Below are 13,351 nucleotides of genomic sequence, written 5' to 3' on the forward strand. Positions count from 1 at the left end.
TGGGTTGTATTTTTATTAAGATCAACTTGGAATTATTTATTTGGTCTGTATTCATGTTATGCATACATTATTTATTACAAGTTTTCTGGCACCTATCAAGCACAATAGACATGTATAATAGAATTGTGAATTTAGCTCATTAATAACAATAATGTTACCAAAAATTATTTATTATTATTATGAGCTCGTAATTTATTACTTTGTTAGTCTATAACGAACATACATTCTTGTATGCAGGATTCGCACTTTTTTTTTGCATTTGATTCACACCCAAAAATATTAATTTAATAGTATTTATGATTTTAATAAACAATAATAATACATAATATCACACTTGAATTTTGGCATAGCCTTTATATTCAAAATATGAGCGACTGGAATTTGATTTATAAATTGGAGTAGGACGAACAGTAATTTTAATTTTTACGTTTATACCTATTATATATTTTACCGTCGCATTCAATCTCGACACGCCATTCTACCATATTATTGTCAATTGTGTACACGTATAATGTGTACAATGTAACTGTTAACCATTTTACGACGCCTTGCTGTCCGGTCTCTTTGGAAAACGAAACATCTGCAAACATAAGGGCTGTACATTTTGGCGGGAATACAACACTGTTTACTGTCCATTTATATAATATAACAGTCCGTAATTCTATATATATCTATGTATGTATGCCACATGAATCGATGCATATAAACGTTTGTAATTCCATGTGTTAGAACTGTGAGCGTGTATTTTATTCGAGTGGGATGTACGAAACGTTGTACAACAGCACTCATTAAAACCAACTGGTTTTAAATATTATGTTAGTTTTACACCCAAGAAACAAAAAACTGAATAGGCGGTATATACTAGAGTCAGAAAAAATGAACTAAACATTTCTCTATACAAAAGCGATACGCCTTAAAAATAAAATAAGAAAAATTCGAACATAATCCAATCTACCGATATACATACGTGTAATGTGTTTTTGTTCAAACGTTTTAAACGTTTAAGGAACTGGAAAGTAAAGATAAAGAAAACAGTTTCACAAATACTAATAGTATTTTTCCCACTTTATGTTCTAGTTAACTTAAATTGTTAAATTAGGTTTGATACTCTAAAAGGCTAGTATCGAGTATTTGAATTTTTTTAGTATCGAAATCAATATTTTATGAATACCTATATGGATATTTAAAGTTATGTAACCCTCATAACGATAAATATTAATATAACATTGTTATGCAGTGGATAACCTTAAACTCAACATGGTATAGTATGATTTTTTGGCAAGTTAAAACTATTAAAAGTTCGAAAAGCCAATTCATCTGTATGAAAGATTCATGATTGATTTAAAATCTAAATTCGCATTAAAAATTAGAAATTAGGCAATGAAAGTCGTTGTATACTAATTGAGTTCAGGGTTAGGAAACTAATAGTGTACGAATTGAGTTCAGAATTATTTTAAGTGAAATATTAAATCAACCGCCCAGAGACCAGACACAGCGGAAATTATGCCGCGCGTCTTTAAAATATAAGTTATTGTCACACAAGTCAAAAACCGCTGTCCAAATGCGGTTTAATATACGTATAGGTATGGAGACGTGATATCTTTCGTATCAGTTTTATAACCACTCTCGTCAGATAACATAGTAACATATTGTTTAGGCAGTTTTTTTTTATTACATATACACTCTAGCAGAGCTTATTATAAGAATATTTATCAACTACGCATTTTATTTAAATATGCCAATCTACAGTAATTATTTATATATATATATAATATAGATATGAGGCAGTGACCGGTTGATTAGTGTTTTTCCTCATCGATATACGATATTACGTATTCTTAGAAAACCCTAATTCTAGAGCAGGGATTCTCAAATTTTTATAAACACTGTACCCTTTTTTTATCAATGAACTTTTTTTGGTACCCCTTTTTAGTTAGTAAAATAAAATAAATTTAAAAACTTCTTTACATTTTTATTTCATTAAAAACTAATACACAAAAATTGTTAAATACAAAAAGAGCTTACTTCCAAATAAATTAGTGAGAAGGATGAGCTTGTTTTTGTTGGCACAGTTGATCAATATTGGGTTTTAATTTAGTTAAATACAATCTTGAATCATCTTCAACATTTAATTTGTTTCTATATTTAATTTTAACATAAGTTAAAATTGAATAATCTTTTCCATATAAAATAATTTAAATTTAAAAGTTTGTTGGCCAGACTCGTACCCCTTAAAAAATCTCGAGTACCCCTAAAGGGTACGCGTAGCACAGTTTGAGAACCACTGCTCTAGAAAGTTGGCTCTTACTTACAACTTCTAATATTAAGTATACATGATGTTTTTAAATTAAGTAATACTATGTACAATTTACTAGTAATACTAGGATGTATATTCACTATATAAAATAGTATAAAAAATTAATTTTCATACTGTAAAAATATACAACATAGTAACTATTATTTGCTGTCTTATCTTATTATTACCTACAACAATAAATCTTAAAAATCAATTACGTAAAAGTTTATTATGAAGTGCGCATATAGCTTTACAAATACGCAAAATAAGGCCAACTGCGCTTTAGAATAAGCCCTGCACTCTAGCTTACAAGGTACACCGAGCATCACAAATTAAGTAATACTAAATTAAAGAAGTAAGTATATTTTTAATCGATGGATATAAATTAGTTTTCATAAACATTTATTAAATTAATTTAATACAATAGTTGAGAAATCTATAAGTTATAATCTTGAACAATAGAGTGAATCTTTAATAAATATACAGAAAATTAGCAATAGACTAAATCCCGAAGCATTAGATGATCCAATTGAGTTACCTAAAAAAATTATTCATAAAGATCTTAGAGAATGACACAGATACATTAAATACTCATGACTTATTTACTTTTAATCGTATTACAGACAATTACAGAAAATTAATTTAACTTAATAGTTAATTTAACTTAAGTAGTTAATCAAAACATTTGAAATTCATCATATGTAATATACTAATACAAAAAATTCTATTGTGATAGCAACAGAATGTATATAATATTGTATGGTACTCGTGGTTCTAGTGTAAGTTTCGGTAGAGATCGAAATGAAATTTATGCGGACATTATTAACGGTTTAGGCTTATAAATGTTATCCGAACCCTCTCAAAAAAATGTTTCAAGTATATTATAATCATGTTCAATATATGCTTTGTTGATATATTTCTACGTAAAATGTACTGTCCAAATTTTTAGATCCCTTCCCTAAAATTTACATATATTACGTTATTTATGATTTATGACTCTTAAAAAAATGCTTAATAAAGTTATGAGTATATTGGTTTTAAGGCTATTAAAAGTTATTTTTCTCACAATAAGCAGTTTTTAGTGCTGTTTAGGGATATTCCATAATTATTATTAATTATTATAATATAATAATAATTATTATTATTTTATACGTAAATTACGGTTTTTTAAAAACTATTTTCATCATCCGATACACATTAAATCTTGTTTATATTTTACTAACATTATTGACAACGTCAATCAATCAAAATGTATTTTGATTATAGAAACTAATAACAGTTTAAAGTACTCTATTATAGTATTATAAATATTATGACATGATATACATGAATAAATCAACCTGCAGTCATTATAATATATATTTTTATGTAACTATGTATACTTATGTTTATTTTTAAGACATTTTTTGTACTATAATATATTAGTACTAAATATAATATATTCAAACCCTTTCCTAATTCCGAACCATTTTCGTAATTTTCGTTCGTGATTTTCGAGAAATAATATTTTGTATATTAAATGTGCTACGTGCGTATAATCCATACTGAGTTATTTATATTAAATTAGAGAGTTATATTATATTTTTTGATACTTAACGTAGCTAATGTAGTATTATAAATTTTTAAAATTATTATTGGTGCGACTGGGGCAGGTCACCCAGAAAACATGATCTAAAAACGTGAAAGAGCTCAAAAAACTAATAAGTAAAATTAATTGTACTGCAATGATTAGTAATTCGTAATAATTATAATGACGCGGTTTTATGATTCAGTAATGTTAAGCCCCTGCAGTTAGTGAACTGCAAAAACAACAATCAAATATTAAAATTGGAAATAAAATAAAATAATTAATAATTCATATCTATGTATAGGTTAGGTTACTAGACATTTTTTAAAACTTCATCTAGTTTAACTATATAGAGTGATCCGTTTAAGTAGCCTACATTTAAGTGTCAAAATTGGTTAATGTGTATGCAAGGATAGTTCTTGCTATCCGTTTTTAAATAAAAATAAGCAGTGGCGTGTTGAACTCATTTTTGATGAGGAGCAAACATGTTGTCAAAATACCCCCCCCCCCCTTAACAAAAATTCCACCACAGCAAAAAAATAAAATTTTTACAAAATATCCATAATGTTTGTAGATTTATATAATCGGATATAACTACTTAATTAGTTGCATTCATAAATTATTTTGTATCTTGATTTGAGTCAACATTGGTCTGTATAAATATAAGTTAGCACCAATTGTAACTAGTCTAATGGACCATATACAGCATGCTAGTGCACCAAATTTTTACTATCACATTAAATCATTTAATATTATATTATAGTATCATTAATATCTATAGTTTTATATATTTTGTATAAGTAAAAAGAAGTTATAATAACAAAAAACTAGGTTTAGGGATTTTCATATTTTGTATAGATTGTTGTGAATACTTCAAAATAAATTTTTTTTTTTTTAAAAAAAGACTACTATGACAAAAATAAATTTTTATTTAAATAATAAAGATTTTTTTAATAATGTTGATGTTGATGCATATTTATCTAATGTCTCTTCTAAATCAATTGGAATATCCCTTTCGCATGACAGTAAAATTAAACTTTCCAAGTGGGTTTGATGCATGGTAGATCTCAATCTGGTTTTAATTAATTTTAGTTTAGAGAAAGATCACTCACTTGACACTGAAGTGGATGGAATGGTACAAAAATATTTATAAACTGTATATAAATCGGGGAATGCTGAAATCAAGTTTTAAGATTTAAAAGTTTCAATATTTATAGGGAATTGAGTTTGGTTTTATCAGTTGTATTATCTTCATTTTCAAAATCTTCAGATAAAGTACTATTCTCACAATCATTACAGGATTGGGTAGATTCGAATCTTATAGTATTTGATTGTTCCAGTGTCATACCTTTCTGAAGTTTCATAATACACAAAGAAAATTAAAAATACTCAATTTTTATTTTATTAAATTTAAGATTAGGTATCAATTTTAATAGTGAAGAAAATCAATTATTTGGCACTATCAATCCTTTATTGACATTTAATATACAATCAAACGATAAAAGAGATAAATTATATAATATTGTCCGAGAACCTTCAAATCTACTGTTGATTGATGATAAAATTTGATCTACAATGACAAAATACACCTCTGTTCTAAACTTATCATCTGGTTTTGTAACACAATGATCGGATGTATTTTCACCTGGAATCCTTTTTTTTTTGCGTCAAACTCGTTCTTGAGGAAAATCTATTTCAGTTAGGCCTTTACTTATTAGCGAATTGTTAAGCTTCCATCAATAAATCATGTGCACACTGAACTGTTCTAATATTTTTATTTTTTTAGTAGTTTAATCAACAATACATAGTGCCTGAATAAAGTCAATAAATGGTGATTAAAGATATTTTGATAAAGACGTGGTAAATGCAAAAATATTTTTCATTAACAGAAGATTTGTAACAAATTTAAAAGATAATAAGATTTCTATCAAGTTTTTAGCTGTAGATGAACAATCACGATCCATAGATTTTGACAATATTTCTAAAATGTTCATTACAGTATTATATTTTTTATGAATAATTGAAATAGCTTTATCGTGTAATGTCCAACAGGTTGAAGAAAAGTTGTTATTTTGAGAACTCTATCATGTGGATAATATTTCTTTTGTTCTTCTAAAAAAATCGCTGTTCGTTTTCATGCTCTCATAAAAGAAATGAGTACTTGCATATCTCCAAAAAAATTTCTTATACTAATGCATCTGTCACACATATCAACTACTACCAAATTCAGAACATGTGAAAAACACCAAACACACAAAACACAAGGATTTTTTTTCTTGTACATATGAACAAAGACCTGAATACTGCCCCTGCATAGACGTGGCTCCATCATATGCTTGTGTGCATAAGTTATTCATCTAGTTTAAATCATATTTAATACAAATATTGCATAGTAAATCAAACATACCTTTGGCAGTTGGATCATTTGTAGATTCTAAAGCTACAAGTCTTTCTTTTATTTCACCAAATTCATCCATAAATCGCAAAATCAGAGAAAACTGTTCTATATTAGAAACATCAGTAGTGGTGTCAATCATAATTGAAAAGATGCCTGCCTTTTTCACTTTTTTTAATATTTGAGAACGAACTATATCACTCATAACTAGGGCTCGGAACTTAATGCACTTAAAAAAATACTATATATGCATGCACTTATGCGCTTAAAAAAGTACAAATATGCTCTAAAAATATGCACTTATATTTTATTTTTGTACACAAAATTTTCATTTGCACAAATATTTTATAAAATTATAAATATAGAAAAAGCAAAGTAATAAAAATAATTTTGATTTAAAAAAAAAAATAATAATAATAAAATAGCATTAAAAATGTTTCTTGAATAAAATAAAATGCACTAGTAGAATGTTCAATAATCATTATTTTCTAGAAAAATAGTTATAGAAAATCATTGTATTTCGATAGCAGCTGCTCCTATTTGATATTTTTATAATATTTTATTTTAGATGTAGCTAGCAGTAATTATAATTTATAAATATATGTATATTATATAAACCAATAGGAGAAAAACATTGTTTTTAATGTCAAATGGAAATTTGAAAAATACAATACAAGAATATTAAGAAAGTTCTCTCAATATGAATGAATTAATTTTTTATTTTTTTGAATTTTCATTCTGAATCTTCAAAAATCATAAAATATGCTCTAAGAAATTGTAAAGTTAAGAAATATGCTATAAAATCTAAAAATCACTAAATATGCAAAAATATGCTCTATAAATTTTTGATATGGTTTTCGTAGTGTCTTGGAACGAATTTCTAGCTCACTTAGCAATAAATCCAATCGTGCAAAAAAAACATGCAAATGCAACAACTTCCGAGCCCTACTCATAACTAAAAGCATTGTGTTTTGACTGTTAATAGATAAATAGGTCAATGATGTTTTTCTCGGCAGATTCAAGTGTAGCGATATGAGAAGAAAGTAATGCATTATGGTTAGCAAAAAGCTTAATTAATTCAAGAAAGTTTCCCTGACTTTTAGATAGCCATGATTCATCATGACCTCTAAAAGATGAATTTTGACAAGTGAGATATAGTAACATTTCTAATATTATTTTTACAATCTCTCTATTTTCAGTAACTTTGGTATTACAGTTTTATAAAGATTTTATATTTACTCTTTGATTATTCAAATACATTACTTTTCTAACCTTTGACTGCAAATGGTTTGGTGATGCTTCATGATTATCAAGTTTATAAAAAATATGTCTCCAGTCGTTTGAACCATTTCTAGCAAGTTGGTTAGATTTGCCATCTGTTGTGCCAAATTATTTGCACACTATACCATAAACTTTATCCTCAGTTGGAGAATAAGATAACCATTTACGTCTAACAAACTCTTCAGTTGCAATCTTTTTAAAATAATGTTGCTCATGGAACAACCTCGAATGTTTTCCTTGTTTTCTTAAAGGAAATATACCGTTTTTTAACTAGGTTGGTTGTGGTTGACATGTTTCTTGAAGTACAATTTGTGAAAAACGTTCAATTGAAATATTTGAACATAAAAGTAAAGCTGGATCATGAGGAAATCATTCATATTGGTTTGATATTTTATCTAAATCTTCTACTAGGGTCAGTGTTTTATCTTCAATGCAACCATTGCACGCTTGACATAAAATTAAACAATACAAATTAGATACGTACACCCATTAATTCCAAACTATACTAAAATATATACATTATATTATTAATTAATATTAATTTTTATAAAGTATTAAATATAATTTAATACTTCTATTTAAGTTTTTTTTTTTTTTTACATATTTAAAACATTAAAGTTTACTTTATTTAAATTGTTATTTTAATAACAATAAATTATTTATTTTAAGATAGTAGGATAATGATTACAAAAATTATCTTGTTTTTAAATTTTTACACTAAATCATAACTAATTAATTGTTTCTATTTTGTAAAATCATATTTAAGCGAATTTAAGTTATAATAAATTAATATTTTTATATTTTACTATTTCACTGTTTATTAGAATATAAAAATATAACTATCTTAATAGTATAATTTAAAATACTTATGAGTCACCTTAAGGGACTTAGAGCCGTTCATACATTTCCGGTTAGGTTAGTGTCATTTATGGGAGAATTCTATCGGTAAACACAAAAGAAATTCTGCTAGTTAGCGCTATCACATTTAACTGGGATTGGAAGAACAGCCCTTAATCAATAGTAAATACAACAAAAACAAATTATTCTATAATTTATACACATAGATTTGCACATGGAAAAGGCTGAGTGGCAGCTAACCTACCTGCGAACCAAGTTTTTTCCTTAATAAAATCATCATATTATACAGAATAACAAATATTAATTAAAAAAAAATGATTTAACTATAATAGGTCTGCCCCTCTTCCCAAGAATGTCTACACATGACTATGCTAATATACTAAATTAGTTAATTAATTTTAAAATATAAATAATATAATTTACCAGATATATTATCATGATCACCATTAACATTGAAGTATTTAAATCTAGAATAATAATATCTAATGCTTTATCTTCATTACCTATATCATTTAAATGAATATCTTCACATACTGTTAAATTTTTCTCATCTGAAATCATAAATAATTTTTTAATACTGAAAATAAAAATTTTAAATCTGATTTAATTTTTGTTTTTGAAAAATTCAAAACACCCATTTGTAAATCTGGATTTTAGAAAACTAGATTGTAAGAACAGTTATTTAAGTCATATAGTTAATTTTTTAAAATCTCATTACTTTGTTAAATAAAGTTGATCCAATCCTAAAACATATTTTAAGTAAAAAAAAAATGTATAAATACAAAATAATATAGGTAATTATTATTTAAATATTTTCATTCTTAAAAAATAAAAATAAAAATAATTATATTTAACAAGTAGAGTAAAGATTCAATACATAATATGTAATAAAAAATTAATTTTATTTATCAGATCTTCCTATTCCTGTATTAGTTAATCATTTTTAAATAAATAATTTAATTTACCAGTCATATCTTGATCACCATTAATCACCATTAATATCTTTAACAGTTATTACACTAATTAAATCTGCATTAACGAAATCATATCCTCTGTCTACATTGTCCATATCAACTACATGAATATCTTCGCATACTGTTAAATTTTGCTCATCTAAAATCACAAATAATTTTTTAATACTGAAAATAAAAAATTTTAAATTTGATAAACATGGAGAAAGGCAAAGATAGTGACCCTGCCCAAAGCAGGCAAAGACTACAAGGACCCTAAAAGCTACAGACCTATATCTCTACTCTGCCATAAATTTAAACTGTAAGAACGAATGATTATGAACCGTATAAAAGAACAAATAGAAAGAAAACTTATCGTCGAACAAGCCGGTTTTAGGCAGGGTAAATCCTGCACAAGACAGGTAATAAACTTATGTCAGCACATTGAGGATGGTTATGGGAACAAAAAAGTTAGAGGGGTGGTTCTTGTAGACTTACGGTGAATCACAATCTAATACTAAAAGAGATATAAAAGTATACAAATGACTGGCACCTAGTACAAATAATAACTTCTATGCTACGGAATCGATGCATTACAGCCACGCTAAACAATAAATGGAGTAGATGGAGAAATCAGCGAAATAGCTTAATACTTAATATCGAAATTGTAATTACAAACGGTACTGGTTTTATTGTCGTTCTCGATGCTGGCCATCATTACTCTAACGGAACGTATATTTATCTGGTTGCCAATTGACGACGGGAATCCGAGTATTTAGACAGGCTTTTGAATTAGCTCACAACCGTTTCTGACACCGTCACGAACATTGTACTTCATCGATCAAATTGCATCAGAATTCAAGATGACCGAGGAAAGAAGAAGATCGCGAGCGACGGACCTTCGCGTTCGACGTCGCCGCCACCGTTGACCGTGTCCGATGTCGCCAGTATGGACATCGAACGTCTTAGGGCTGATGAAGTTATGTGGGCCATGTACGAGCAAGGGTGGAGGGACACGTATGCCTCCGCGGTTGCTGCGCTGGCCGCAGAGCCCCTTCCGCTGCCTGTTGATCTGCGTCCCGTGGCCGTCGGATCCGACCGTGGACAGGCGAACCCTGATTCTGCGGCCATCGTTAACCAGCAACCGACCGTCGATTCACGCCCTACGGCTACCGGACCCGTCCGTAGCCAGACACGCGTCAACCGGAACGCGTGGCGCAGGAACGTTTCCGCTCGTCCGTCGAAGTCGCAAGAACAATCGATTGCCTCTACCACTCGAGTACGTTCGTTTTAGAATATTATTTTTTATTTTTATTTTTTTGTGTGTGTGTGTGCGCGCCCACTGTGATCTACATACCTGATACATAAATATATATATATATATGGTTCGGAAGAATATTTTCGGTATTATTACTCATACAATTTTTTTTTTTTTTTTTTTTATAACGCTATATATTCATTTGAAACATTATCAAAAGTATTAAAACCGTGCGACTTCTATTTTCATAATGAAATGTTTACTCGGGTGTACTAAGTAACGCGAACGCGTATAATCATGTAGTTTTCTATTCAACAATCGTAACATATTTTTCACTGTTCGATATGAGTGATAAAAATCGTTTCCAAAATGTATTGTACATCTGATTAAAATCGTAATTTAACAGATATTATCCGACGACGATGTGACGACGCAGGAAAGGAACTGCCGCGATTGGGTGAACAGTTTGCAGAAATGCGAGGAACACGGACCTGAGGACATTGTACGCATTAATATAATAATATTATTCTTACATCCATAAGCGAAGTCGATTTCATTTCATTTGATTTTGGGTCTATTACATGAGCATCTGTAATTTTCATAGTTTTTCAACACATTTCTAACGTTTTTCTATACGATAATGTATTGTGTAAATAATTTATACGCTCATAGTGTACGAATATGACGAAAAATATGTAAAAAAAAATATACAATATATGTATATAAAAAAAAAAAAAATACATTTTGTTTTTCAATTTTCACTTAGATTTGTCCCGATTCCGACGTTGACTCGTTCATCTCCATGACCAGCAAAGAAAAAGAAGACGCTTTGTGGCAACCGTTGTCGGTAAATATTATACTAAACATTTCTACAGTACAGTAGAATAATATGATATTACTCGAATTATATTAGCATTGTTCTTTAAATGTCAATTTATCCAAAAAGTATATACGGCTAAATACTTACCGATAACTTGCGGAATTTTCTCCGTGTCTGGATTTATTAATTTCTTTCATTTTCTACTATAAGAATGTTTGAAAAAATGCTTTAATTTTTTTTTTAATTTAATTTTTTTTTTCTTTTATAGGCACCATGTTTCCAGAATTTCACGACTGCGGATATTATCGAGTACAATTCAGCTTGGACTAACATTCCTGTTAGAACATGTTGTGATCATTGCGTACTCAAGTTTTGATAAACCGCAGCTCTATTACCATCATATTTCTATAAAAATTATATTTATTAAAAATTCAAAAAGAGTTTTATATCTATTTAATTATTTATAATATAATATGTCGAGTTTACGTTTGGATATATTAAACTGCAATGCCATATAAAATATATTATATAATATCATAATAATTGTTGTGAAATTATGATATTAACGGAAAATAATAAATTGTTAAATATATAGGTATGTAAATATGTAATAAAATTCGGAGTATCTACAATCTACGCAGATCGACCGCAACGACACTATATAGTTTTATTTAATTAGACCCGCGTTAGGTAATTCCATAAAATAGGATTAAAATAATTTTGTAGCCTAATTGCATTCCGTTCTGCCGACCGTCACTATAATACCGGGTTCACACTATGGCAATTTTTTGTATGCTTTTTCCCGCATGCTTATTTTTACTCGTGCAAGAACTAAATTGAACAAATGTGAACGCTGATAATACGCACACAAGTTCTTGCATGCTCAAACTTGCATGCAGTCCGACATGTCGAACAGAATTTGTATGCCAGTTTATTCTCGAACACGAATAGTTAACTGCGTGATCAATGTGATTGTGTTGTATGAACTTTTAACATTTTTTTAATAATAATAATAATAATAATAATATTAATACAATTGTTAATATAAATTATTTTATTATATTTTATAAGCTTCTTGCTTCTTTTTTAAGATTTTTTTTACGAAGCATATCGCAAACAATAATTACACCTTTTTTGTTGGATTCATTTAATATTCTCGTTAAAATTTTTTAAAAAAAAAAACAGTATTTCTACTCGCGATCAGATCATTTTTTAACAGTGGCGCACGCAAGGGAGGATTAAGGGGTTGTAACCCCCCTCCGAAATTTTCTCCGATGTCTAGGTTAAAATTTACAAATTTTACAAGTTTGAAATATGAAGAGCTAGTATTGAATACCTAGTATCATTGATTATAGAACAGTCTATTTTATTATCAATGCTATTATTTAAGTCAATTTATATTAAGGATTTACATAATTTTGTTAGTTGAAAAATGTGTTATATTTTTACCTTGACCCTCCCCGAAAAAAAATTCTGTGTGCGCCACTGCTTTTGAAACTAAACTATATTTAAATACATACAAGACTAAAAATTTAAGCATCTATGTGAACATGCACTTGCGTATAACTATGCGTATTCTTGCATGATATTTATTGTAAGCAAGTCTATAATGCAAGAAATTGCAATAGTGTGAACCCGGCTTAATATAATATATATATAATATTATCAAATATCAATTATTAGTTATTACAAATATAAATACATAATATCATGGATTATAAATTATAAATAGTTTTTACTATTGGGTATTATAAATTATAATACTAGAACGGTTCTAATCATGGCATTACCCAACCACGGAGTCTACGCTATTAGTTCGAGATCGTTCAATTATTCGTCGTTCACGTTTAGTGTTTTATTTTTTTTTTTTGCTATAAAAATTATAATTATATTATTATTGTACAGTGTACACAACATTTGTATAAA

The 13,351-nt window shown here is 28.1% G+C and overlaps 1 protein-coding gene across 1 annotated transcript; it reads left to right on the top strand.

The window, feature by feature from the left end:
- Positions 1–9,403: 9,403 nt before the first annotated feature.
- On the top strand, positions 9,404–11,816 carry LOC112684538. Its single transcript, XM_025556106.1, has 4 exons — positions 9,404–10,626; positions 11,012–11,107; positions 11,372–11,452; positions 11,694–11,816. The coding sequence occupies exons 1-4, from the start codon at positions 10,297–10,299 to the stop codon at positions 11,799–11,801; spliced, it is 615 nt and encodes a 204-aa protein (XP_025411891.1). The 5' UTR covers positions 9,404–10,296; the 3' UTR covers positions 11,802–11,816.
- The last annotated feature ends 1,535 nt before the right edge of the window (positions 11,817–13,351 follow it).

The sequence above is a fragment of the Sipha flava genome, unplaced genomic scaffold, assembly GCF_003268045.1.
Source record: "Sipha flava isolate LNK unplaced genomic scaffold, YSA_version1 105_pilon_pilon, whole genome shotgun sequence".
Classification (NCBI taxonomy): domain Eukaryota; kingdom Metazoa; phylum Arthropoda; class Insecta; order Hemiptera; family Aphididae; genus Sipha; species Sipha flava.